Here is a 24,196-nt window from a genome sequence, read left to right on the forward strand (position 1 = left end):
CGAATTTCTCCAACGTCGAAGAGATAAAATGAAAACGTTTTATTACCTTTTATCACTACGAAATGCCATCTTATTCCCGAGTTTTATTTAGACGGCTGTAGATAAAATTATTTTACCGAAGTTTCGTACCTACTACTGTTTTTAACTTCCATACACTAATATTCAGATTAAATCCTAGTCATAAACAGTAATTATTAACAAGCATCTAAATGCTAAAATACTTATAAAATAATACCGTGAATGCGTTTAACGCGGGAATAAATAACACACCGAACACGGCTAATGAATTTTAGACGTTTAAAAAGCAACAAATGTATCATAAAATTACACTTATAAAAGTGAAAAATTTTTCGAGGTAAATCATTTTGAGTGCAGCAATGAAAATACAAATAAAATATTATAATAATAACCGCTTATAAGATTTCGAGTGGTTTAAATAATCGTTTAACGTTTATCTGTGTACGATGTGACGTCATTTGATTCTTGTTAATTTACCTATACTTTTTATACTTAAATTTGCGCACTTCGTATAGTTCGCTTGAGTTTATTTACATTAAGTACTCTGATATTTACACGCACAAAATGTACGAAATTTAATTTTATACAACCTTGATCATATAATCGTATACGTGGTAAATTCATATACAATTAAGTCTTTATTTGCTGTCTAGGATACTTGAAATTTTCAATTGAGTAGATTCTCAACCGGTGTTTCGCGAACAGGCTGTAGGCGTTCCACGATGATTGTGGTACACGTGTGTTGTATTACTATTGCAAATAGAAATTTCCCAGAATGTTCTTTATCTATAATAATTTTTAATTCTAATCTCTAATCGTTTACCTCGAATCGTTTAGCGGCTAAGGTATAATATTATGAACAATTATGTGTTGCTAAACATTATTTTAAGACAGTCAAGGTACTATATAGTATTATACATTTAAAATCAAGTAGTTTTCAATAAAATGGATAAATTTATCAAAAAACGTAGTATTGAGGATACTAGGGTCAAGGATGCAAACGTAAAGATCAATTTATCAAAACAACCCAAAGTTATACGTAAGTACATTGAAAATTATTTAAGTTTCAAAACCTCCCTCGACATTATTTCTCTGCATTCACCCCTCTACTTGATACCTGAATCATTAATTTTACTTTTATGTAGAGAAATTGTTAAAATAATATTCGACGATGAATTGCCATATGAGTTTAGAAAATTCCGTTATCAAATTACACGATTAGAAGGATTTATGGATTTGTCAATGAATATAGAAGAAAATGTAAATAGAAGTTTTTTTTCTATTTAGCTTCCAATATAACAATTAGCCAATTATAACAATTAAAATTTTAGTGAACATAACACTGATAATATGAGAAATAATAATAATTAATTCTTGAATGTTGATTATGTACTCAAATTCAAATTAAAACAACATAATATGTCAATCGGTTAATATTAACATATTAAATATACTTAGCGATCATATTAATAACAGCAATTAAAATATAACATTAGGTACCTAGATAATATAAGATAATAAAATATAATAAAAGATATCAAAATAAGTTACAGTATGACAAGAATAATTCTTGATGTTTGTGATTTTGGATTCAGTGAAGTATAGAAATATGTAATTAAAGAGATATGGTATTCTTGGAAAAAAATGTGTTGATAAAAAGCAAATTAATGGGTAATGAGAGAATTAAGTTGCGCGACAAACTGAGATTATTATTAATATTTGAAATGGGTTAGGTTTTTAAATTGTTTGAGTTGCCTATTGTTAATTTTGACTACGTCTTTGTTCTAATTTTTTTTTTTTATATCGGGTGTTTACGGACGAGGGCTCATTTAGGGCTGGCAATACATTTTTAGGCACTATTGATGATGGAAGTGGCATAGTCTCAGGGTGATTATTCTTGTGAGAAGTATTTGATATTTTTTCTAAAGGAGGGCAGCCTCTATAATTCGCAGTATGTGTACCAGAACATAACACGCAGTTCGCAGTGATCGCCGCTTACAGTGTTCAGTGGTTATAAAAATCAGCTGCTTATAGTGATCAAAAATGCCAGGAACGGAACAAACAGCCGTTATAAGTGCATTTTTCGTCGCTTACAGTGTTCAGGTTTTCGGTTATTGTGATCAGAAATAATCATCAGAAATATAAAATATAAATATAATTTACAATAATATCACCTCTTTTTGTGTATAGGGAAAACGATTACGAATGTCAATTATCTTAGGCCCGATGCACACGTGCGTTTTTCGCCGTTGCGGCGCTGCTAATACGGCGAACTTTATATGTGATCAAATCGTGCAATGTACATGTCTTGCGGCGCCGCTGCGTCACCGCTGCGTTCGGTGTCTGCCGCAGATAACAACGTTGCCGCAATGGCACCGCGCACGCAAATCTGGTTCAGTAGTACATTGTTGTATATCGACTCATGCATACGTCCGATTTTTCCACGCAAGATGTCCGAAATCGACGATGATGACATTGAGTTGTTGATCGGTGAAGTCAAAAGTCATAAAGAAATTTGGAACATCGCTGATGAAAATTATCACGATAGGACCAAAAAAAGAAGTGCTTGGATAAGCATCTGTCAGATTTTTTTTAGTTATTTTTTTAGTTATTTTTAATTTTTTTAGTTAATCGTGAGCTTTAATCGAGCTAATCATATCTAATGTAACCAACGTGATAGCGATACTTCATATCGTACATTCGTACACATTTGAAACCGTTTTTGTTCTCACAAGCACCGATATTTTTACACTTTATACCCAGTTTGTTTACGTCCGTCGTTCAGTGTAGGGCTGTTCGATTATTTCGAATTAATCGATTATTACGATTATTTTTTCCCCATCGATTATTTTACAGTTTTTATAAAATTTGATTAATAGACAAATAATCGAATTTATGATTAATCAATATACATAATATTAGATTACCTGATTACATGCTTACATTTTAAATCTGTGCTAATTGCTAATATGATGTTCTGAGTTCAATGATTCGGAAAATATTAAAGATAATATTATAAAAGTGGACATCTACATCAATATTTCATCCTATAAATCTTGTTGAATTTGTGTAAAAGTTGAAGAATCAATTTATCCATTTTAAAAAAGTCGCTTTATAAAAAATCAATTAATCGGTTAATCAGTCAATAAAAAAAAAATCGATTTATCAGTTATTCAGATATTAAAAAATTCAGTTATTGATTAATCAGTCGTTAAAAAAATCGATTTTTGGTTTGAATATTAATTTTCGATTAATCGCAATAATCATTTAAAATGTTAAATAATAATCGAGTGGTAAAAAAAATAATCGAACAGCCCTAGTTCAGTGTACTGTTATAGTATACCAATATGATTTATTGGTTTTTTTTTGGGGGGGGGGGCTTAATCAAAATGCATCTAGACCACTACAATATTTACAAAAAAAAATTCTTAGGATATGCTTAAGTAAAAATACTTTAACAGGTTCAACTAAAGAAAATTTCAAGTTATTCAATGTGCTTCCATCTGAGTCTGTATATAAAAAAATAATTAATTTATATATTATCAAAAACTTTGAATCCTTTATGAGTATGAAAAATGTTATACTTAAAAGAGAACACAGGCCGTTTGATATTAAAATTGAGTATACTAGGAAAGCGTTTGGTCAAAAATTGTTGGGGTATCTTGGTCCTAAAAGTTATAATTTAATGCCCATAAGTATAAAAAAAGAAATATACTATACAGAGAGGAATCGTATAACTACAAAGTTAAAAAAGGAAATTCTGAGTTGGCTATTCTCAGTATTGTAATAGGCAATGAGTTTAACTGTTTTAGAAATAAAATTTGTGATGTATATTAATAAGAAATACTACGTATATTATACTGATATTTTATTTTATGTTTCGTTTGCTGTATTATTCAATTGTTCATACAATCTTTTGTAAATCGATTAATATTATTTAACTACTTTGTCAAACTAATTATTTATTTATAATTATCTATTTAATCATACAATTTTAATTATGTATCCTATAACTCCCTACACCGCCACAAGCTTTGCTTACGACCACTGTAGGTCTGATGATCTGATGAAGTGCTCGGCAAGATGTTCGTTGCTGAATTTGACGGTTGATTACAGTAGGAGTGTATCGGTGACCCCGTTTGCATTGCGGTGGGAAACGAGCATGATGCGGGTTTTCGACCATTGTTCTGGAGTTCAGTAGTGAGGGTGGTTGGTGAACGCTCTGATTGAATTCGTTTGGATCAAGAACAACAGTAAAAAGTGTTAGAACTTCCTTGCTTACTCTGTGGCGAATGCTTAGCACACTTGTGACGGAGAAGTCCATAACCCGGGGTGCCGTAACGATATCCTCTGCGGGAATAGTATGATGTAGATGACGGATAAACACTTCGATTGGACGGGTGTGACAGGGTGAGCATATATGGGCCGGTAAAATCAACAATTTTTTAGTTACCAATACAATTTCGAGTTATGATAATTGTTACCATTTTGATATTTATTTGTTTCATTAGCATTTCATTAATAGACATTCCAGTTTCTCAAAAGTACTAAAGAGTATAAACTCATTAAAAAATTCAATTTTAAAATCAATTTTATAGGCTTCAACTAAATAATTTGCCTTTATTTTCATTTCTTTATTTTTTAAACTCTCGTCAATTAAAAAATTTAATCTTTCGTCTAATCTTTTTTCGTTTTTCCATTTTTACTATCAATTTATTAATTTGTATAAAGTAAATGTGTGTGTTTGTGTGTTTATTTGCAGTTGATAATTAATATTTATATTATATTACGTAAACGATATTATTTTTCTAATTTTTTTTCTATTATTTCCTAAAATTTTCAAAACAGTATTTGTGGTATTATTCATCATAACTGTCGTATGCTCATTTGCGAGTGACATCTTATCGGTTTATGTTTTAAACAATCTAATTTCAATAAGTAATTATGATAACAAACATTGAGTGAATATATACGAGAAATATTATTCATAACACCATTTTACTTGTTGTGCTAACGTGTACAGATAGTATATAAAAATAAAATATTATAAAAAAAATTTAGTCGCACATTTTATTTTCGTAGGCCTACAATGCCTATGCGCTAATATGGTCCTGATGAGAATGGGTCGATAATTGTTTAGAAATAAAGTAGTATACCTAACTAATAAATTATGCTAAACAAAACCATTTTATTTTGGAACCTAAAAAAACGTTTAAAATTTAAGATTTCCTATTCAGTTCCACTACTTAATTTATCAATATAAAGGTTTAAATTCCGGTTTTGATACCTAATATTTTAAAAGGGAGAAATCGCCCTCCTTAATTTGGGTAGATAGGTGCGTTATGAATCGATACTCGATGGTAAATTTTCAGATACAATTATTAGTATACACCAATACACTTATACTACGTGATTTATAGAAATAATATTTAATATACAATTTAAGAATCCTCCCATTAATAAAAAAAGAAAAAAATTCCAAACACCCAATTTGACTTTAGAATGAATCATTCAGCCCTTCATCTAGTTCACCGGATAATAGATAATCTCTTAACTAGAAAAAAACACTTTCGTCCGGTTTTAACCTAACCAAGACTTTCGATCGAGTGTAGCACGAGGGTCTTCTCTATAAAATTAGAAAGTTTACCGCTCCTTTATACCTAATCATTCTATCTCATTCTTATCACTCCACACTTTTCAAGTGAGATGTGAGAACAAACTATCCACTACTTATCCTATAAAATCATGTGTTCCCCAATGTAGCATAATAGCATCAACGATGTACAATATTTTTACCATGGACATATCCCATTCCAATCTCACCAACTTAGCCACTTTTGGAGATGACACAAGAATAAGTTCTTCTGAACCAGTGATCAATGTTACCATCAATAATTTTAAAAATCACTTAAAGAAACTACAAATCTGGTTCAACCACTGGAGAATAATAATTAATCAAAATAAATCTTCACACATTACCTTTACCTTATTATGCCCTAAAATAAGTCTTTCACTATCATCGAATAATAAAATAATTCCCATTATCAACTTAACTCAGTTAAATTATAATAATAATATAAATAATAATATTTATTACGTTTAAAAAAAACTGTTATACATTAGAATTTAAATAAATTATACAAATGAAAAATGATTGTCTCCGAAAGCCTAGACTTGTGAAGGAGACAACAGTTCTTGTTTAAGATGTGAGATTATAAAAATAAAATAATAATAATAATAATTACATAAGTAGGTTTTATTCTTATAATCAATTAAAAAATAACTAAAAAGTAATAAAAACAAATAAAACTTAACAAGTTGGAATACATTATAATTTATAATATATGAATTACAGATATTTACAAACAATTTTTTATCTTGTACTTGACATACTTTTTGTAATGATTATAGTTATAAAAATGTTTAATAGGAATATCATATTGCATGTATACCTTTATTAAAAGGATCTTTTTTATCAAACTCAGTACCAATTCTATATTTTTATTGTGAATACATTTTTATAGAATTTCGCGTAGAATGATTGTGGTTGAAACTGACAATATCAAGTATATAAAAATATAAATTTGTTAGTACTTCTTTAGCATGCGATTTCTCTAAATTTGAAATGCCATGTGTATTAAATAGTATATCAGTATTTGAACGAAACGGTTTCTTAAAAGCTATCCTTAGTAATGAATTTATCGTATTTGTCAGCAAACTTAAATATTTTTCAAAGGTACAACCCCATACACTAATTCCGTATGTATAGACTGACTGAGCAATGGCACAAAAAATCGTTTTTTTGTTGTTTGGTAATAAAATATTGTTTAATGTTTTAAATCTACCGAATATACTCCTTAATTTTTTGATAGTCAAGTCAATATGTAAATTTCACTTTAAGAATCTATCAAACATGACACCAAGATACTTAATAGATTCTACGCCTCATATATTTGCAGTTACAATTACAAGTATCAGTAGTATATATTTCTTGACATGTATCATAATGAATTTTAATAGGTTCACTAATATCAAGACTTCTGATTTTTGATAAGGAAAAAGATAGATAACATGTTTTATTAAAATTAATTTCTAAAAAATTTGCATTAAGCCAATTTTTTACAGATATCATTATTTTTGTTGCTTTAAGCATTAAATTTAATTTATTTGAATCATAAATAAGAATCGTTGTGCCATCTGAAAAACAGTAAATAGAGCATTCAGAATTCAAACTAAGTCATTTATATATACAATAAATAATAATGGTCCTAAAATAGTTCCTTGAGAAACATCATCATTTAAAAGATTTGAGTTGCTCAGCTCATCATTAATACGGACCTGTAAGCTACGATTTTCTAAGAATACTTAGGCATTCATATTAATAAATCCTCACATTAAAACTAAGAAATATATTTAATATTAAAACTTCATAGTCAGAAGACACCTTCTTTGCCCAAACATCTCATTCGTTAGCAAAATTCTTCCATACAAACAACTAATTGGTCCTGCAATGATTTACGGCATACAAAATTGGGGATTAACTGAGGACTCAAATCTAAATTTATTCAAATATTTTCAGTCAATAAACTTACGTTTGTTAACCAAATATCCGGGGTACGTTAGCAATAATAACTCTTCATAACTATCACAAAATTCCTATTCTCTCTATACTTGCTTCCACTCCAACACCATAGCTCACTTAAATTTCCTAAAATCAAATCTCTCTTCTGCTATCTTCCAGGATAATCTTCTCTATTGATTAAAGCGTAAATGGCGTAAATTTTTCATCAGTAGTAAATTCATTAACTTATCTATCATGAAGGCAAAGTTAAGCTCATTAATCTTTGCTGAAATATCGCTTAAATAGGCAATTTTAAGTAGCCAAATTTCACAACAAATTGATATTATTGTGTTAAAAAAAAAGGCACGTACTCGTCTCTTAGATCAAAAAAAAACAATAATTATCATGTTTTGAGATAATCATCTGACCTCAATATGGAAAATAATTGAAGTATTTACATTGTACATTGTACACTTTCTATGACTTTTTATAGGATTTTGAATGAATGATTATTCAGAGGCTGAGATTTAATGAAGTTTGTAATATTGGCAATCTCTCTAGGATCATTATCATAACCGACTGATAACTTATTTACACTGAGTGCCTGCCTAGTGGTATCAAATCCTATATTCAGGTAGGGCCATTGGCGCAACTAGGGGGGTGCACAGGGGACTTGTGTACCCCAAGTTTAAAATGTGCATCCCCAAAAAATATAAGCCTTTTTCCAAAAAAAATGTAGGTACCATAATGTATATTGAGAAAAATAGGTACCTATTATGTAACCAGGGACCCAGCTATATAATATATATATATATATTATATAGCTGGGTTATATATACGATATGTCTGTATAGACAAATCGTATAATATCTATTGCATAGGCATGTTCAGACTTTGGTGGTCGAGAGGGAAAATAATGTTAAAATAGGTAGGTAGGTAGATCTAATTATTTAATTTTGTTAAATAAATTGTATTATAAATATTAAAACAAAGTATTTATATTGAAATAATTATTAGTAGTTATTTTTTCATAAGTGTAATGTGGAGAGTAATTAGATTAGTGGTTTGGGGTTGTGAGGGCTTTACCCCCATGGGTCTATGAGCTCTTCACTATTTGTGCACCCCCAAAATTATTGGTCTAGTTGCGCCTATGGGTAGGGCACATGCACAATATCTTTATAATATTTTAGTATTAAGTGAGTTAGTTCTGTTTCTAGAGGTTGGGTTATTGAGCCTTTTTAGTTATGGTTTCGACGCCACTGTGTGTATCATTAGGGTCGCCTTTAGTTTATACTTATACATTAATTTTTATTATAAACTTTGTGGCAGCTACAAATTTTTTGTTAATACTCAATTTAATATTAACTGCATAATTTGAGATAAATTGTTCAATATTTTGCCATTCCCCTGTGTGCTTGAAGTTTAGTGGTTTAGTACTTTTTTACGAAAAATCTTAATTTTTTTTGTTTATACCAGTTGAACAGTTTAAAACACAATAAAATTACATACGTACAAAATTATTTGAAATTAAAAAATAATTCCTAAAAAACATCTACAAAAATAATCTAGCATATTAATATTTGATATAATAAAAAAAAAAAAATGGAATATTGAAAGATTTTCGTAAAAAATTACAAAATTACTAAACTTCAAATTGAATAATTGATTTCTAATTGCTCAGTTAATATTATATTGGTTATTAACAAAAAAATGGGCGAATGTTGCAAGAATAATTTAAATATTTTTTTTTTAAGGGCCACCCTAGTATATCAGGCAGTGGCCACTAGAATAGTATCGACTTTACGTTCGTTATCGACGGTAGTTTTTCATGATTACGCTATCACAAACCGTCGTAACCAACCCTTTTTTTTATCAACGTCGTTTATTATTTATTAATACTGTATGAGTACCCTATACATTATTATTTATTGCATATTTTTACTGTAATTTACTTCTGTATTATAATAAAATGTATTTTATAAATGTGCACGACTAACATGACATTTTCCCACTAACCGTCACGGATCTTTAATTAGAATTTTATAAATAATTTTCAAGACCCATCCGTTTGTGCCTAATGTGTTTGTTACACGATCGCAACCGGACGTTTCGACGTGTGGAACTCATTTTATTGATGTCGTGTGGACATTAAACGAGCATTATGGGTGTATGGTAGTAATACATTAATAGTTCAATGTAATTGATAAAATTATAAAATAATACAAAATAATTACAGTGCACGTCAATAAATTTTATTATATTCCATGACCATATTTATTTTTCAATATTCACCGAGTTTATTATTTCAACAGTCAAATATACTAAATAAACAGGTACACAATTAATTAGTCCATCTAATAATAATAATTATATTATAATAAGCGGTGTTGAGAAGTATAGCGTAATAGTGGAATCATTTATTTTATTTACACAAAGTATTTCATATGTGTATTTTTTATTATTTTTTTTTACATGAAAGCATTTTATACAGCGTTCAGATTTTTCTACTTGGGCAGTGAAAATTTTCGTACGTTACCTTTACCTTTTTTTTGCATAACACTCGATACCTATTATATTATTTAAAGGATAGCCGAATATATGACAGTTTTGAAGTTTAACTGGACCGATTAGCATAGTTTTTTTTTTTTTTTTTTTTTTTTTAACGCGAGTAAATTGTGTGCAGATGAGCATCTAATGAAAAAAGTTCAAAAATGTAAATTATTAAATAGTTATTAAAAATATTAAATTTTTCGTGTACATGGTATTGGTTCGGTATTAAAACTGCGGTGCGATGCGGCTGCACGAAATAGCGACATGAAGAGGGAAATATGGATGGATGGCCGTTTACCTATATTACCGTTTAGCCGCCATCGGCTGCTGCCGTACTCCGAATTTTTTCAAAGCTAGACTCTAGCTAGTAAACAAAGATAGAACAGTGATATGCGTTCTCTTTTTAACACGATTACGATGGGCCAATATTTTGTTTTTTTTAGTTAAATTTGTTTGTCAATTTTATATATATGTGTGTGCGTGTGCGTGTGTATGTAAATATGTACGTAGCGTACCTACCTATTATGTAAATATTTTATTCTATTAAAAGCTATTTTATAAATTTTCATTTTTTGACTGAAGACATAATTTCCATTCCTATTTATGGTTTCAGACTTCAGTCGACTATTACTTTTATTTTATTCAAAATATACAATTGAATATCTCTTTTTATTTTGAAAAATAAAATTTGAACTAAAATAATTCTTAAAAGTGTATAATCTCATCCTACAAATAATACGAAAACACGTGTTTTAAATTAAGAATATTTACTTCAAACTCTACACAATAAATCTATATTTCTAAGCTCGTATACATTTTTTCACATCTTCTGAGGGTCGCTCTTGACACTTTCCGGTTTTTTTTATGCGAAAGTAAATTAGATGAAATATTCATAACAAAGGAGTACACGAAGAAAGAGACTTTACTCGTATGAGAAACCTCAGACGTCGATGAAATTTAGTTATTAGTGATGATTTAAGAGATCCCGTCGTTAGTTTTCTTTTAGCCGACGAGTGGAATTTTCTGGCAATGATTCGCCGGATAATAAAGAGACTAGATGATTTTTGTGGTTATTAATTTGTCGTGAAATCTTTCATAATCATTTCATTTGTCATGAAATCTTTCACAATAATTTTCTGCTGTGATTTTTAATTTGCTATTTGGTGTAAGGTTTTTAGTCATACCATGTTGCAGAAATTGTATGCTGAATGGATATTGACTGAAAGGCTAGGATACTTTATACTTGGGAAGGCTTAGCACAATCCCATACTTGAATAGTACAAGTCTTGATAGATCTTTAATAGTGTGTTGACGATTTGTTGTTAATAGAAAATTTCGATTTTAAAATTCGGCGCATCGGGCGAAGTCTAGTGTTTAGCATTCTTCTTCTGATTTTTTTTTAGATGCGCGCCTTAAGTTATTAAAAGGTGTTAGTTAAAAAATATATAAATAATTTTTATTTTGGTGATTGATTTTCGATATTTTATGATCATAAAAATACAATTATTATTTAATTACTATAATAGTCATATTTCATAAACAGAAAATATTAAATAATGGTATTCATCTTTTTTGAAATCTCATTTTTGTTGGCCTTATCTTATAATGGTTGGCCTCCCATTGGCCCTACCTAGCAAAAAATCCTGGCGCCGCCACTGTACTCAACTAACCTAAAGATTCCGGATTGACCAATACAAGTGTCCACTGTTAAAGTTTGTGCTCTTCCAAAGAGGTTTCGTTGCACTATCTGGTATTTGTGTGTTTCGTTATACATTTTTAGATTGCTAATATTAAATGATTTTCCAAAAGTATAGAAAATAATAGAAGTTGCATGGCTGATGTTCAGGTACGATGGCATTCTCGTTTAAATTGTGTAAAGCTTTTACGTATTGAATAAATAATAATTCATTTCATTCATTTCTGAAACCCGAGTATATATATGTTACGTTCTAATCACAAGTTTAGCCACTGCGTTTGGCTAATATCTAAATAACATTATCCATACAAATAATTAAACGGTTTAAGTCATACAAAAATGTTTTAATTTCTTCTCTTATTCAATAATATTCAATAATATCATAGATTATGGAATAATTTTAATAATAATAGAGTACAATTATTATTAAGAATTATTTAGTCAATAATAATGTGTAACTATTTTTATTACAAGGATTTACGACCACTTTTCATGACAATAGTAATGTAATTCATGGATGGCGTGACTATTTTTACTCAATAGTTTGAAGACGGTTGAATACTTTTCCCGAGAACGGTGGGACCCTTATCAATAGTTAATACCGAGATATATATTATGGTCTCATCTAAAAATTCTTCGAAATTTTTATTTTTATATTTTTTTAAATTCCATGAACTTATTATCGAATGCGATATTTTACAAAAATATTTTTCTGGTCTTGAAAATCAAAATTAACTTAATAAGGATAAACGAAAAATAATACATTAATTTCAAGTTAATTTTTAAGGAAATAAGTTAAGTTAATTTATAAGTAATGAAATAATTTAAGTTAATAAGTTAATTTAACTTAACTTTTAACTTATTAACTCCTAGTCTTGAAAACAAGATATACCTACAAAGTACTACAAGCTGGTATCTTAACTACTTACAAACTTGAGTCGGTAATACGGTAGATTATTATGGACTGTCTCTATCGAGCACACAGTATTGTATGCAACCGCATGTATATCAATTTTGCGATCAATATCAATTTTAAAATAGTATAAAAATGCTCACAACTGTATACAATATTTATATTACTGAAAATATTTTACTTATTACGTGCACGGTTCACCTGTATACAACTACTCAACATATCAATATTCATTAAAAATTACAATTTCAAAATATTGTATTATTATTGTAAATAGTTTTAAATTTTGAATTCATCTATGGCTAATGTTATTTAGTCATTAGCCAATAACGGTTGGATAATGTTGGTTTTATTTGCTAGTGTTAAGATTATCCATTTGTTTTTGTTGGCTGAAGTCCGAAATTTTGACATTAGCCAAGCGCGTTTCGCGTTTATTTCTTGAGAGTTGCATATATAATAGAAACTTATCGACATAGTTATATAATATTATATTTTTCTCGGATCCTTCAAAGGTCGTTGTAGACTATGATAGGTTTTTGGTTAGGTGACATAATAAATTATTATAAGTATATATCTATAATAGTAATATCATAATGTTGGGATCTATAAATAATAAGGTTTCCGATATCAACTTGGTTTTTAAAATTAAAATATTCAAATGGTTTATCGACGTTTCATTTTTCCTATACCTATCCGAATACTCATGTATTGTTAAAGCATCGTTTATCGTCGAAACCCCTGTAATTTCAAGCAACCGAAATGCTAATGAAAACTAAAAGACAATACAAATGGATGCTTTTATGTTTTGAACGTTTTATTCCAATTAGAATTTATTTCGATTAGGAATAATGTGTTTTTTAGTATACAAAAGGGTTTTAGTGTTTCGCACATTGTTATTATGTTTGTTCGTAGCGCTCGACCGTATGTATTAGTTTTCAAGTGGCTAAACGGGTATACGTAAGCTGCGGCCAAATAAACATTTTTCGTGTAAATTTCGCCCCAATTATAATCTAATTCAAAATGGATATAAAATATCCATAATATATCCTTACACACATTATGTAAACTGCGTCCATCAGTTATTATTATTGTTGTAAAATGTGATTGTAAATAGCGTGCGAATCAATAATACCACAGAAATATTAGTGTTGTCCAAAAACGTTATCGAATCACTATTAATTATTTATAGTGAACACTATACGAGTATGCGGTGTCAGTCTACTAGCACCCGTCGTGAATTAAATTGATTTAATAATTAGTGAAGTTACGATAGTCGAATACATTTTACTTGAAATTTCAAATTCTAAGGTTTGTAAAATTAATTAAAATTTTTATGTTTATATAAAATTGGTTTCAAATAGAATCATACCTTAAATTAAATAGTATAAATCTACCTTTTAAATATGAAATTGTTTAAAAAACAGAAAAGTAAAAAATTATCATATAAAAATTATAGTAAATATAATAGCGGTGAAACACCAATTGTATGTATCAATATGTATTTATTTGTCATAATATTGTACTTTTTAAAATTATATGAATTTTTTAATTGTCTGTGTTATTTTATCAATTATTTATTCATACTACATGGCTGTTACGAACAAGTTAGAGATTATTTTGTAATTTTGTTTACTTGATTTTGCAAAAATTTAAAGCTATTAATTTTAAATTTTATTAGTGCTCAGTTTACATGTTTAATTTTATATTTACTTGAACCTCGGGCGCAGCTTACAATCACCGAGTTGAACTATTATTATAAATATTATTGACTTAGTTAAAGAATAAAAAATATTTTTATTGTTTGAATTTGCGTTAAAGTTGTGTGATCGCATAAGGCGATGGATAACGGTTCGGTGGTTGACTATAGATCGACTATTTGGCTGAAACACGATTGCGCAATTTTTCTCTTTTTTGCCCTACTAATTACACTACGATTGCGTCTCGATCCCTTTTTACCTGTTAAAATCACAACACCATTGCGCACCAAATAATATGTATATATACTATGTAGGTATAATAATTTATGTACAACATAAAATAATGTATACAATACATATAATTATATAATTATATACTTTCTACATATAATATTCATATACATGCACTCAAACTTATTAACTATTAATTTACAATTTTCCTTCCTAATTATTACAGGCGTAGGACTGTCAACAAATTATCATCGTTGGCTTGGTTTAAAATTGTTTTTTTTTCTAAATTACATTTATGGTAAATGTATATACTGATAAGGTCAATAGACGACATTTTTTTTATTGAAATTGTTTTTTTTTTTGTATACTGATAGTCATTAGTCAATTTTTTTATTATAACTATCATTAGCTCAATCAACTTTTCATTTCGATTTTGAAAAAGTGCATTTTGTGATTTAATAATTTGTGTGCATGTGTATGCACATTATAGAAAGTATGTATTGTATACATTATTTTATGTTGTACATAAATTATTATACATAGTATATATACATATAATTTAGTGCGCAATGGTGTTATGATTTTATCAGGTAAAAAGGGATCAGGACGCAATCGTGTTACAAATTTTTTGCGCAATTGTGGTGTGATTAGTCGGGTCTAAAAAGGAAAAATTGCCCAATCGTGTTGGATCGGACTTATTTATCTATTGGGGGGTGAAGCGAAATATACAACCCCGTTATAATTGTTAAAAATAATAAAAATAAAAATTTTATTGTTAACGTAGAGTTCTTATTGATGAGATCCATTGAGTTTTCTTTAATAGTCTGTACGTGAATTTTGGAATTTATTGATAACTATTTACCTATGTCGTTTTATTTTTTATATTCTGGACAAAAGCGAGAAATACATTTTAATTTGCAATTTTAATCCCTCTACAAATATTTTTGGAACTTACCTGTAAGTGTCGATTTTTTCTAGAGTTTTGTTTTTTATATATTGTGCGTCAAGATTTTTATAAAGTGTTTCCAAATTGTAAGAAATGTATTCTTACATTGTATTATAACATTTATTAAATTTAATTACATAAGTACCAAAAAAAAAAAAAATAATCATTAAAAACTAATTAATTTTATAGAAAAGGTTTTTAAAACGACATTTTCAACAATTGGTGGCTCGAAGTAACAACCCGTGACGTCCCTTGTCAAAAGTTCTTACATCCTTAAAAATTATAATTAATTTATAGTTCATTTTAGTTAGCCAGTTGTCATTTTTATATACATAATAATATACAATAAATTATATAAATATAAATGTATCATTAATATTTTAATCCTCATGTTTATCATAAATCTAAAATAGTAAATTAACGGTTAGTTGATTTAGTGTTTATTTTTCGATAGATCATAAGTATGATATTATACATTTTGTTCCTTGATGATTAAATAACAAAGGTTTTTGAGTACGCCTGTAATTTTAAGCAATTAATACTATATGATATAGTAAATAATCATTGATCAAATATTCGATTTCAGAAAAAGAACGCTTCATCAAAGCAAACAATGCGAATTACAATGCTCAGTTCAATTACGCGGTAAGTGTAAGGGTGGTGCATTTAGTATACGCCAAATAAATATACCTATAAGATTCGTATGTTTTTAAATACGATTTTTTCAGACGAATTACATAAAAACATCGAAGTACACTCTTTTAACGTTCTTACCGCTGAATTTATTCGAACAATTCCAACGGCTAGCCAATTTCTACTTCTTATGCCTCATGATGCTGCAGATGATATCGATAATCTCGTCGCTGACGCCCATCACGACTTCAATACCGTTGGTCGGCGTGCTCATGATTACTGCTATCAAGGATGCATACGACGATTACGTAAGTATCGATTAGCGGGATAGGATACTACTATCAGAAGGGATGGCAAAGATACATAGATATATTTTTATATCCATATTTTACTTTCGATAATATCATAATATTGATATTTTCAAGATAATATATCATCATATCGATATTTTTAGTCAGTATTCTATTTTTAAATCAAGAATAAGGTAGAGATCATGTTGAAGTGGTTTTTTAGTGGTTATTCAGTATTAAATGAGGATATAGTACTCGGCAGTTTTAAATTAACAAGTGAGTCAAATCGACAACAATGTTCCGTTTATGTAAACACATAATTCGAGTGAATTCATTTTGCACTGATATTAATTGGTATTTCACTGTTTTATAAGTTATGGTACTAGGCTAGACCGTCACAGGGTAGAAGATATTAAGATTTTTCATTTCAATAACACCATCTATGTTCAGTAATTAAACTGAAAATGTTTTTGAGAAATATCACCTAATCGATATTTATCTTTTAGATATATCGAGGTTGGGACAAATTTTACCATCCCTTACTATTACCCGTGTAACAGTAAACATTTCTTTTTTTTTAATGCACCCGTGGTGGGCGTTTTAGCAAAGGCACGTCAGCGACGATCTGGTGAACAACCGTATATCGAAAACCGTCAGGAACGGTAGAGTGGTGGACGTCAAGTGGAAGGACGTGCATGTCGGAGACATGATTTTGATGGAAGACGGGCAGTTCGTGGCCGCCGACGTGCTGTTGCTCTCTACGAGCGAACCGAACGGACTGTGTTTCATCGAAACCGCGGAACTAGACGGGTAAGCAAATGCAGTGTCGGCAAACAAATGTAAACTAAAATAAATGAAAAATATTAAATTAATGTAAATCAAATGATTTGTGCCGGAAAGTCGTTTCGTACGATTTCAACGTTCATCGTCGTATTGTGCGCGCCACCATACGTTTGAACGTACATTTCTCTAGGCGCACATGGTACATTTTAATAACTATTGCAATAAACCGTGCACAAGATACGTCTCAGTCAGGTTCAACCAGTGTTTTTCAGGAAATAAAATAATAATACGTTCGTAGTAAGCGAATCAACTAATAAATAACGTATAAATTACGTATTTTATGTGATACGTTTGCTCGTAAACAAATGGAGGGAGAAGTGATCGTAATGTTAATTTTGATTTTTTTCTTTTCAGCGAAACCAATCTCAAGTGCCGCCAATGTTTGGCCGAACTGGGAGATCTTGCTCACGAAGTTGTGAACTTTGACGGCTTCATTCGGTGTGAAACACCAAATAATTTGCTCAATACGTTTCACGGCGTTTTGCGGTGGAATAAAAAAGAGTATGTAATCATTAAATACTCAATGATCCTAATAATTTTTGATATATTTTTATTTTTTTTCATTTTCATCGTGAATGATTCACAATTATTTTTTTTCAACCTCAAACGTACATTTATTACATTAATTATTATTAATACAAAAGTGGATTTTTTTTTTTTGATTTTTTTCATCGGTGCCCAGTGAAAAATGTATTTTGTATTATATATTCATTCTAGATTGGTCTTAAACAACGATCATATTATCCTAAGAGGATGCGTTCTGAAAAATACAGAATGGTGTTATGGCATGGTGATCTTTGCTGGAAAAGATACAAAGCTCATGCAAAATTCAGGAAAGTCAAAATTCAAGCGCACGAACATCGATAAGCTGCTCAACTTTCTCATTTTCGGGGTAATCACGTAGCGCGGCATTTCATTCGCAATACCTGATAGCTAATGTCTATGCGCGTGGTAAATTTCTGTTTCAGATCGTGTTGTTTCTTTTTCTATTATGTTTGTCTTGCATGATCGGATCCGTTTTTTGGGAATACAAAACTGGTTGGGATTTCCAAATGTACTTACCTTGGGACTCGCTGGTGCCACCCGATAGGTTGACCGGGTCAATTACCATTGGGACATTGGTATTTTTTTCATACGCCATCGTTCTCAACACATTAGTGCCAATTTCTTTATACGTGAGGTTTGTAACGCAACGTAGCGCATTGTTGATTTGTTGTCCGCTGCAACAGCAGCACAACAAACGTTGTTCATATCGTCTGATTGTGTTGTTCGTACGCTCGGCAGTGTTGAAGTAGTACGTTTCGTGCAGAGCTTTTTCATAAACTGGGATCAAAAGATGTACGACAAACAGTCCGGGACTGCGGCCAGAGCTAGAACTACGACGCTGAACGAAGAACTCGGACAGATCCAATACATATTTTCGGATAAGACCGGAACGATGACAAAGGTAAAATAAAAGAGACGAAAGTAACGTCCGCTCGAAAATAAATCATTAATGCGTATTGTACCTATACATTTTTTTTCCGATTAGAACATCATGACGTTCAACAAGTGCTCGATCAATTGCATCGTTTACGGGAATCAAGACGAGGTCGCGTACGGGAAATCCGACGAAGTGATCAAGGTAAACCATGATTATGGTTGGCTATAAGATAAATAAGTAACTGTTGGTCACATGAAGTACTGTCCATTGTTACTGTCTGAGCTTTCTGTGTTTGTTTACATTATTTGTGTCCGTACGTTAGAACCACACGGATAAACAGACGCCTTCCGCAATCATCAGAAGTTACGATAACAAGCACTACGACAAATTAGAGAGAGGTGCCCGAAGAGTAATTATAGATTCCACGATGCACTTGGTATATACGACGCCGTTACTTAGAACGCGGTAACGGTACAATGGGATCGTTGGATAATTAAGTGAGCTGTGGTTTTTCGCACAGGTCGGACCTCCACCGGTCGATTTCTCGTGGAATCCCCAATACGAATCGGAATTCCTGTGGTACGACCAAAGCCTGGTGGATGCCGTCCGGCACCAGAACGCCGACGGATCCGAAAATCTAGCTCTGACGTTCTTCAAAGTGTTGGCCTTGTGCCATACGGTTATGCCCAGCTGGAAAAACGGTGAGCGGTTTGTTTTCCATTCGGAAACCAACAGTCGACGAACGGTCTGCCGGGTGCATTTATTTATGAATGTGTTTAATGGTTGTAGGCGAATTGAAATACCAAGCCCAGTCGCCGGACGAATCGGCCCTGGTATCTGCGGCCAGGAATTTCGGTGTCGTGTTCAAGGAGCGAACTCCGAACACGGTGACGATCGACGTCATGGGCGAGACCCGAGTGCTCGAGCTGTTGTGCATTCTTGACTTCAACAACATGAGGCGCCGCATGTCCGTGGTCTTCAGAGAAAACGGCAGGATACGGTTGTACTGCAAGGGCGCCGACAGCGTAATATTCGAACGCCTGGAGCCGGGTAACGAAGAGTCAAAAATCGCGTCTATGCAACATCTGATGGTGTGTGACTACCGTTAACTGTTGTTATGAATTTCGTGACACGATAGTAATGGGCGGTACGTTGGTGCAGGATTTCGCAGGAGACGGGTTGCGCACGCTTTGTTGCGCGGTCAGGGACATCGATGACGAGTTCTTCGAGTCATGGAAACTCAAGTACGCGGCCGCTGCAGCTGCGCGCACCGAAAGGGAGCAGAGGCTCGACAGCGTCTACGACGAAATCGAAACACATCTAAAACTGATCGGTAAAAAAATACAGTTCGTCCGATCTTATTTATTACACACGTATTTGTCAATCGGGAATCGTTAACGTTTGAACAGGGGCTGGAACCGAACCCAAAAGAACCGGTTCTGGAACCCAAGAACCCTTAAAATATTGGGAATCAGAACCGAATCGGAACCAAATTTTGTATTTTTCAATAACCGGAACCCGAATCCGAACCTTTAAATAAAATAATTGAGAACTGGAACCAGAACCGTAAAAACTTAAATGTAACAGTCCCTGGTTTTGAAGTGCGATTTATTCGTTTCCTACAGGTGTCACCGCTATCGAGGATAAATTACAAGACGCCGTTCCTAAGACTATAGCTAATTTGCTGTTGGCTGGCATGTATATTTGGATGCTCACCGGAGACAAACAAGGTGCGTGTGCAATTATACATTTGGAATTGATTTGTTGAATAAGTATGAGAGTAGATTTAAGCGCAAGTGAAAAATGCATTTTTTCAGTGGTCATGAAATATAGCTTTCTTGGTTCAATTAGATTTAAGACATTTTGAATATAAAAATTGAAATTTTTGAATACTTCAAAAGTTCCTACAGAAATTGTATTCGTTTTTATATTTTTACGTGTTCTTTTCCCTTCACATATTATATAATTTATGGCTATACCACCGTTTTAATGCTGTCATAATCGTTTAGTTCACCAAAAACATTTTTACAGCGTTTTTCAAATATTGTTACGTTCATAGAGTGTATCGAATCGGTTATGTTTAAATAATATTTCTGTTCTTCAAACATACAATTGTACAATATTGCACTTGTGAACCACGTGTCACTGTTTTTAGAAACTGCTATAAACATTGGATTTTCGTGTCAACTTCTGTCCGACGATATGGTACTGTGGGTAGTGGATGGCCACACTCAGGACCAAGTCGAAAGTCAGCTCAACGAGTGTATTGATATACTGTTAGGTGTTCCCGATAGTCAACGGTCGAGAAGAAATAGTATGGCTACGAGTGTCGTAAGATTTAGGTTAGTGGATAGGACTGTAAAAACGGTATTAATTGCCTACGTATAATCTGTGATTCGTTATAAATATTTCAGCGAACCGGAAAATGTTAACATGAACGACCATGATGACGACGACGACAAGATGTATGCGTTAGTCATCAACGGCCATTCGTTAGTGCACGCTTTACATACTGAGCTTGAGAAAAAGTTTGTAGAACTGTGCGCAAAGTGTAAGTTCGAGTAAATTTGTTTACGGCGATTGCGCGAATCCGTGGCCGATGTCGGTTCAACGCATGGGCGAGGGGCGAAGGCCTGATCGCCTCCCCCCTGAATCCGTATTTAAGGAATTGATTTTATGTGAGATACACATTTCAAATTTTTTTATGGTGGATCATTTTATAACGAAATCAAATTACGCGTGGCTGTGAATACTGAATTGGGCTTTTTGTCGGGTCTATACTTAATGAAAAATCAAATAAAGCACAAGCGTAACTTTCAAAACACAGACAGGTGTTAAAAAAGAACTACACAAAATCGATTCTAAGTGGATCCCGTATTAGATTAAAAAAAAAACCCCGAATATTAAGGATTCACCTGATTTAAATATTACCAAACATTTTACTTGTACATTTTGAGCCTGAATTAAAGAAAAAATGTTAGTCACCCGTCACCCCCCTCTTAGAAGTAAGGCTAAATACGCCCCTGGTTCAACAATTATTTATGCGTGAACACGCATGTGTATACGTTTAGGCAAAGCGGTGATCTGTTGTCGGGTGACGCCCCATCAAAAAGCAATGGTGGTGCAGCTGATCAAAAAGTACAAGAAAGCCGTCACGTTGGCTATCGGCGACGGCGCCAACGACGTGTCGATGATAAAAGAAGCTCACATCGGTGTCGGAATCACCGGTCAGGAGGGCAATCAAGCCACGCTGGCCTCGGACTATTCGCTGGGACAGTTTCGGTTTCTGGAGAGATTGCTGCTGGTGCACGGCAGATGGTCATACTACAGGATGTGTAAATTCTTGCGATATTTTTTCTACAAAAATGTCGCGTTCACTCTCTGTCACATCTGGTTCGGGTTCTTCTGCGGTTTCAGCGCCCAGGTGAGAGTCTTGCTGATCCGGTTCATCGCGTCACGTTCCGACACATGTCTGCTCGTCGGCTTATCGATTGATTATTGTTCTCAGACAATCTTCGACCCATTTTATATATCCGTGTACAATATGTTCTACACCGCTCTGCCGGTGCTGGCTATCGGTGCCCTGGACCAGGACGTCAACGACCGTAAAAGCATAATGTACCCGAAACTTTACACTCCGGGAATCCGAAACATATTTTTCAACGCCAAAGAATTCTTCAAGTGCGCCGCTCTTGGAACGTATGCTTCAATAGTGATTTTTTTCGTACCTTATGGTATTACTATACATTCAATCATCAATTATTATCACCTAACCGACAACCGTCCGTCGCGATAATTGTACAGTGTTTTTTTTCAGGCGCCTATTATTACGGCATGACCTCGAACGGGTTAAATGTCTTGGACCACATGTATATGGCTGAAGTCGTCGAAATAATCCTGGTCACGGCTATGACGGCACAGGTAAAGCGTTTGTGCGAATAAAAACATATTGAACACGATAACGTAACGTGTGTACTACAGGTGGCTTTGGATACATGTTACTGGACTTCTATCAATCACGTAGTCATCTGGGGATCTATAGCGATGTTCTTCATAGCCGAATGGATCTATAACTATCTCATAGGCGGAAACTATGTTGGCTCCTTAGCAATGGTGCGTACTAATTATTGTTTTTCAATACAAAACTGGTTTTGTAGTATTAATTAACTGTCACCAGTACGTATTAATAACGTGTTCGACGTATTGCGTCATTCAATATAGGCAATCAAACAGCCGACGTTTTGGCTGGTCAACATTCTAGTGGTGGTCGTGATCGTCGGTCCTGTGGTAGCTTGGCGATTGTACTGCTTGGAGATGAAACCTACGCTTACCGACAAACTTCGTGTGCTGCAGATGAAACAAAAGTAAATCACTTGCCTTAGTGGTGTTCTTTATTTATTTTATATTTTATTCAATTCGTAAATTAATTAAATTCTGTTCAACCATAGCAATTTCCTTTAATTCTTTATTGGATCATTTTTTTAATTTTAGAATAATCTGCTTTATAAAGGAATTTCTTGGTCTTCCTCTTTTTCTTCAATTATATGTATTACCCATGTATTAAAATGTGTCCTATCCATTTATTTATTTTTCTTCTCTCTCTCTCTGGTCGTTGTATATACATATACTTAATTTCCTTTATTCTTTGAATTATGATATACATCTTCATTTAAAATTCGTTCTATCCACAATGTTTTTAACGTCTTTGGTCAAGTTTCGAATACTTATATTCTTTTTCTATCAGCTTTCAGAGTTAACTATGCTTCAGTCCCATATAATGCTATAGTATACCTATTAATGACTTAAAAATATCTACAACAACGTTAATTTTCAGAAGACAAGTGTCAGAATCAGAGACAAGACCAACTTCGTCTATAAGGCATAAGCGACGTTCCATTCGATCAGGGTACGCTTTTGCTCATCAAGAAGGATTCGGGCGACTTATAACAAGCGGTAAAATCATGAGAACGTCGAGAAACAGTGAAGCGTTTATTGACCGCAAAAGTTCAATTATATCTGATGTTACTGTATGATATAATATTCGTTGTAATAACGATTAAAACAATATGTTTATATAATTATTTGTTTTTTTATATATATACATGCATGCCTGTTAAATATTTAAGAGTTTGTACATAAGCTCTGAAATTAGCTAACAATATTTTATACCAATATTTATAAAATGTAATCTTATGTTAATTAAATACGATTATGTGATTAACATTCTAATTAAATATTCAAAGTTATTATACGTGTGTGTTATTGTATTATTTATATTGTTATTATTGTCATGATATCTTCGTGAAACGGAATTATAAACTTTTTTTTTTATACAAAAGCATAACATGTATACTTCTACTTTATTTGATACTTAGTTTTTGTTATTGATGAAATA

At 31.9% G+C, this 24,196-nt stretch overlaps 1 protein-coding gene across 1 annotated transcript; it reads left to right on the forward strand.

Annotated features, from left to right (window-relative positions):
- The first annotated feature begins 802 nt into the window (after window positions 1-802).
- LOC112691501 (phospholipid-transporting ATPase ID) lies at window positions 803-23,968 on the forward strand. Its single transcript, XM_025565764.1, has 22 exons — window positions 803-1,057; window positions 16,199-16,257; window positions 16,341-16,553; window positions 17,140-17,345; window positions 17,733-17,879; window positions 18,096-18,270; window positions 18,347-18,558; window positions 18,663-18,825; window positions 18,910-19,002; window positions 19,124-19,237; window positions 19,322-19,502; window positions 19,591-19,892; window positions 19,963-20,134; window positions 20,427-20,531; window positions 20,957-21,143; window positions 21,216-21,352; window positions 21,873-22,225; window positions 22,310-22,535; window positions 22,619-22,722; window positions 22,783-22,914; window positions 23,023-23,165; window positions 23,636-23,968. The coding sequence occupies exons 1-22, from the start codon at window positions 964-966 to the stop codon at window positions 23,832-23,834; spliced, it is 3,717 nt and encodes a 1,238-aa protein (XP_025421549.1). The 5' UTR covers window positions 803-963; the 3' UTR covers window positions 23,835-23,968.
- The last annotated feature ends 228 nt before the right edge of the window (window positions 23,969-24,196 follow it).

The sequence above is a fragment of the Sipha flava genome, unplaced genomic scaffold, assembly GCF_003268045.1.
Source record: "Sipha flava isolate LNK unplaced genomic scaffold, YSA_version1 115_pilon_pilon, whole genome shotgun sequence".
In the NCBI taxonomy this organism is placed as follows: domain Eukaryota; kingdom Metazoa; phylum Arthropoda; class Insecta; order Hemiptera; family Aphididae; genus Sipha; species Sipha flava.

Bases quoted from the DNA above. Each gene is read 5' to 3' on its own strand.
- LOC112691501 (XM_025565764.1), top strand. From the start codon at position 964: ATGGATAAATTTATCAAAAAACGTAGTATTGAGGATACTAGGGTCAAG. The intron at 18,826-18,909 runs GTAAAATAAAAG...TTTTCCGATTAG, and splicing joins AGACCGGAACGATGACAAAG to AACATCATGACGTTCAACAA. The intron at 21,144-21,215 runs GTTAGTGGATAG...TAAATATTTCAG, and splicing joins ACGAGTGTCGTAAGATTTAG to CGAACCGGAAAATGTTAACA.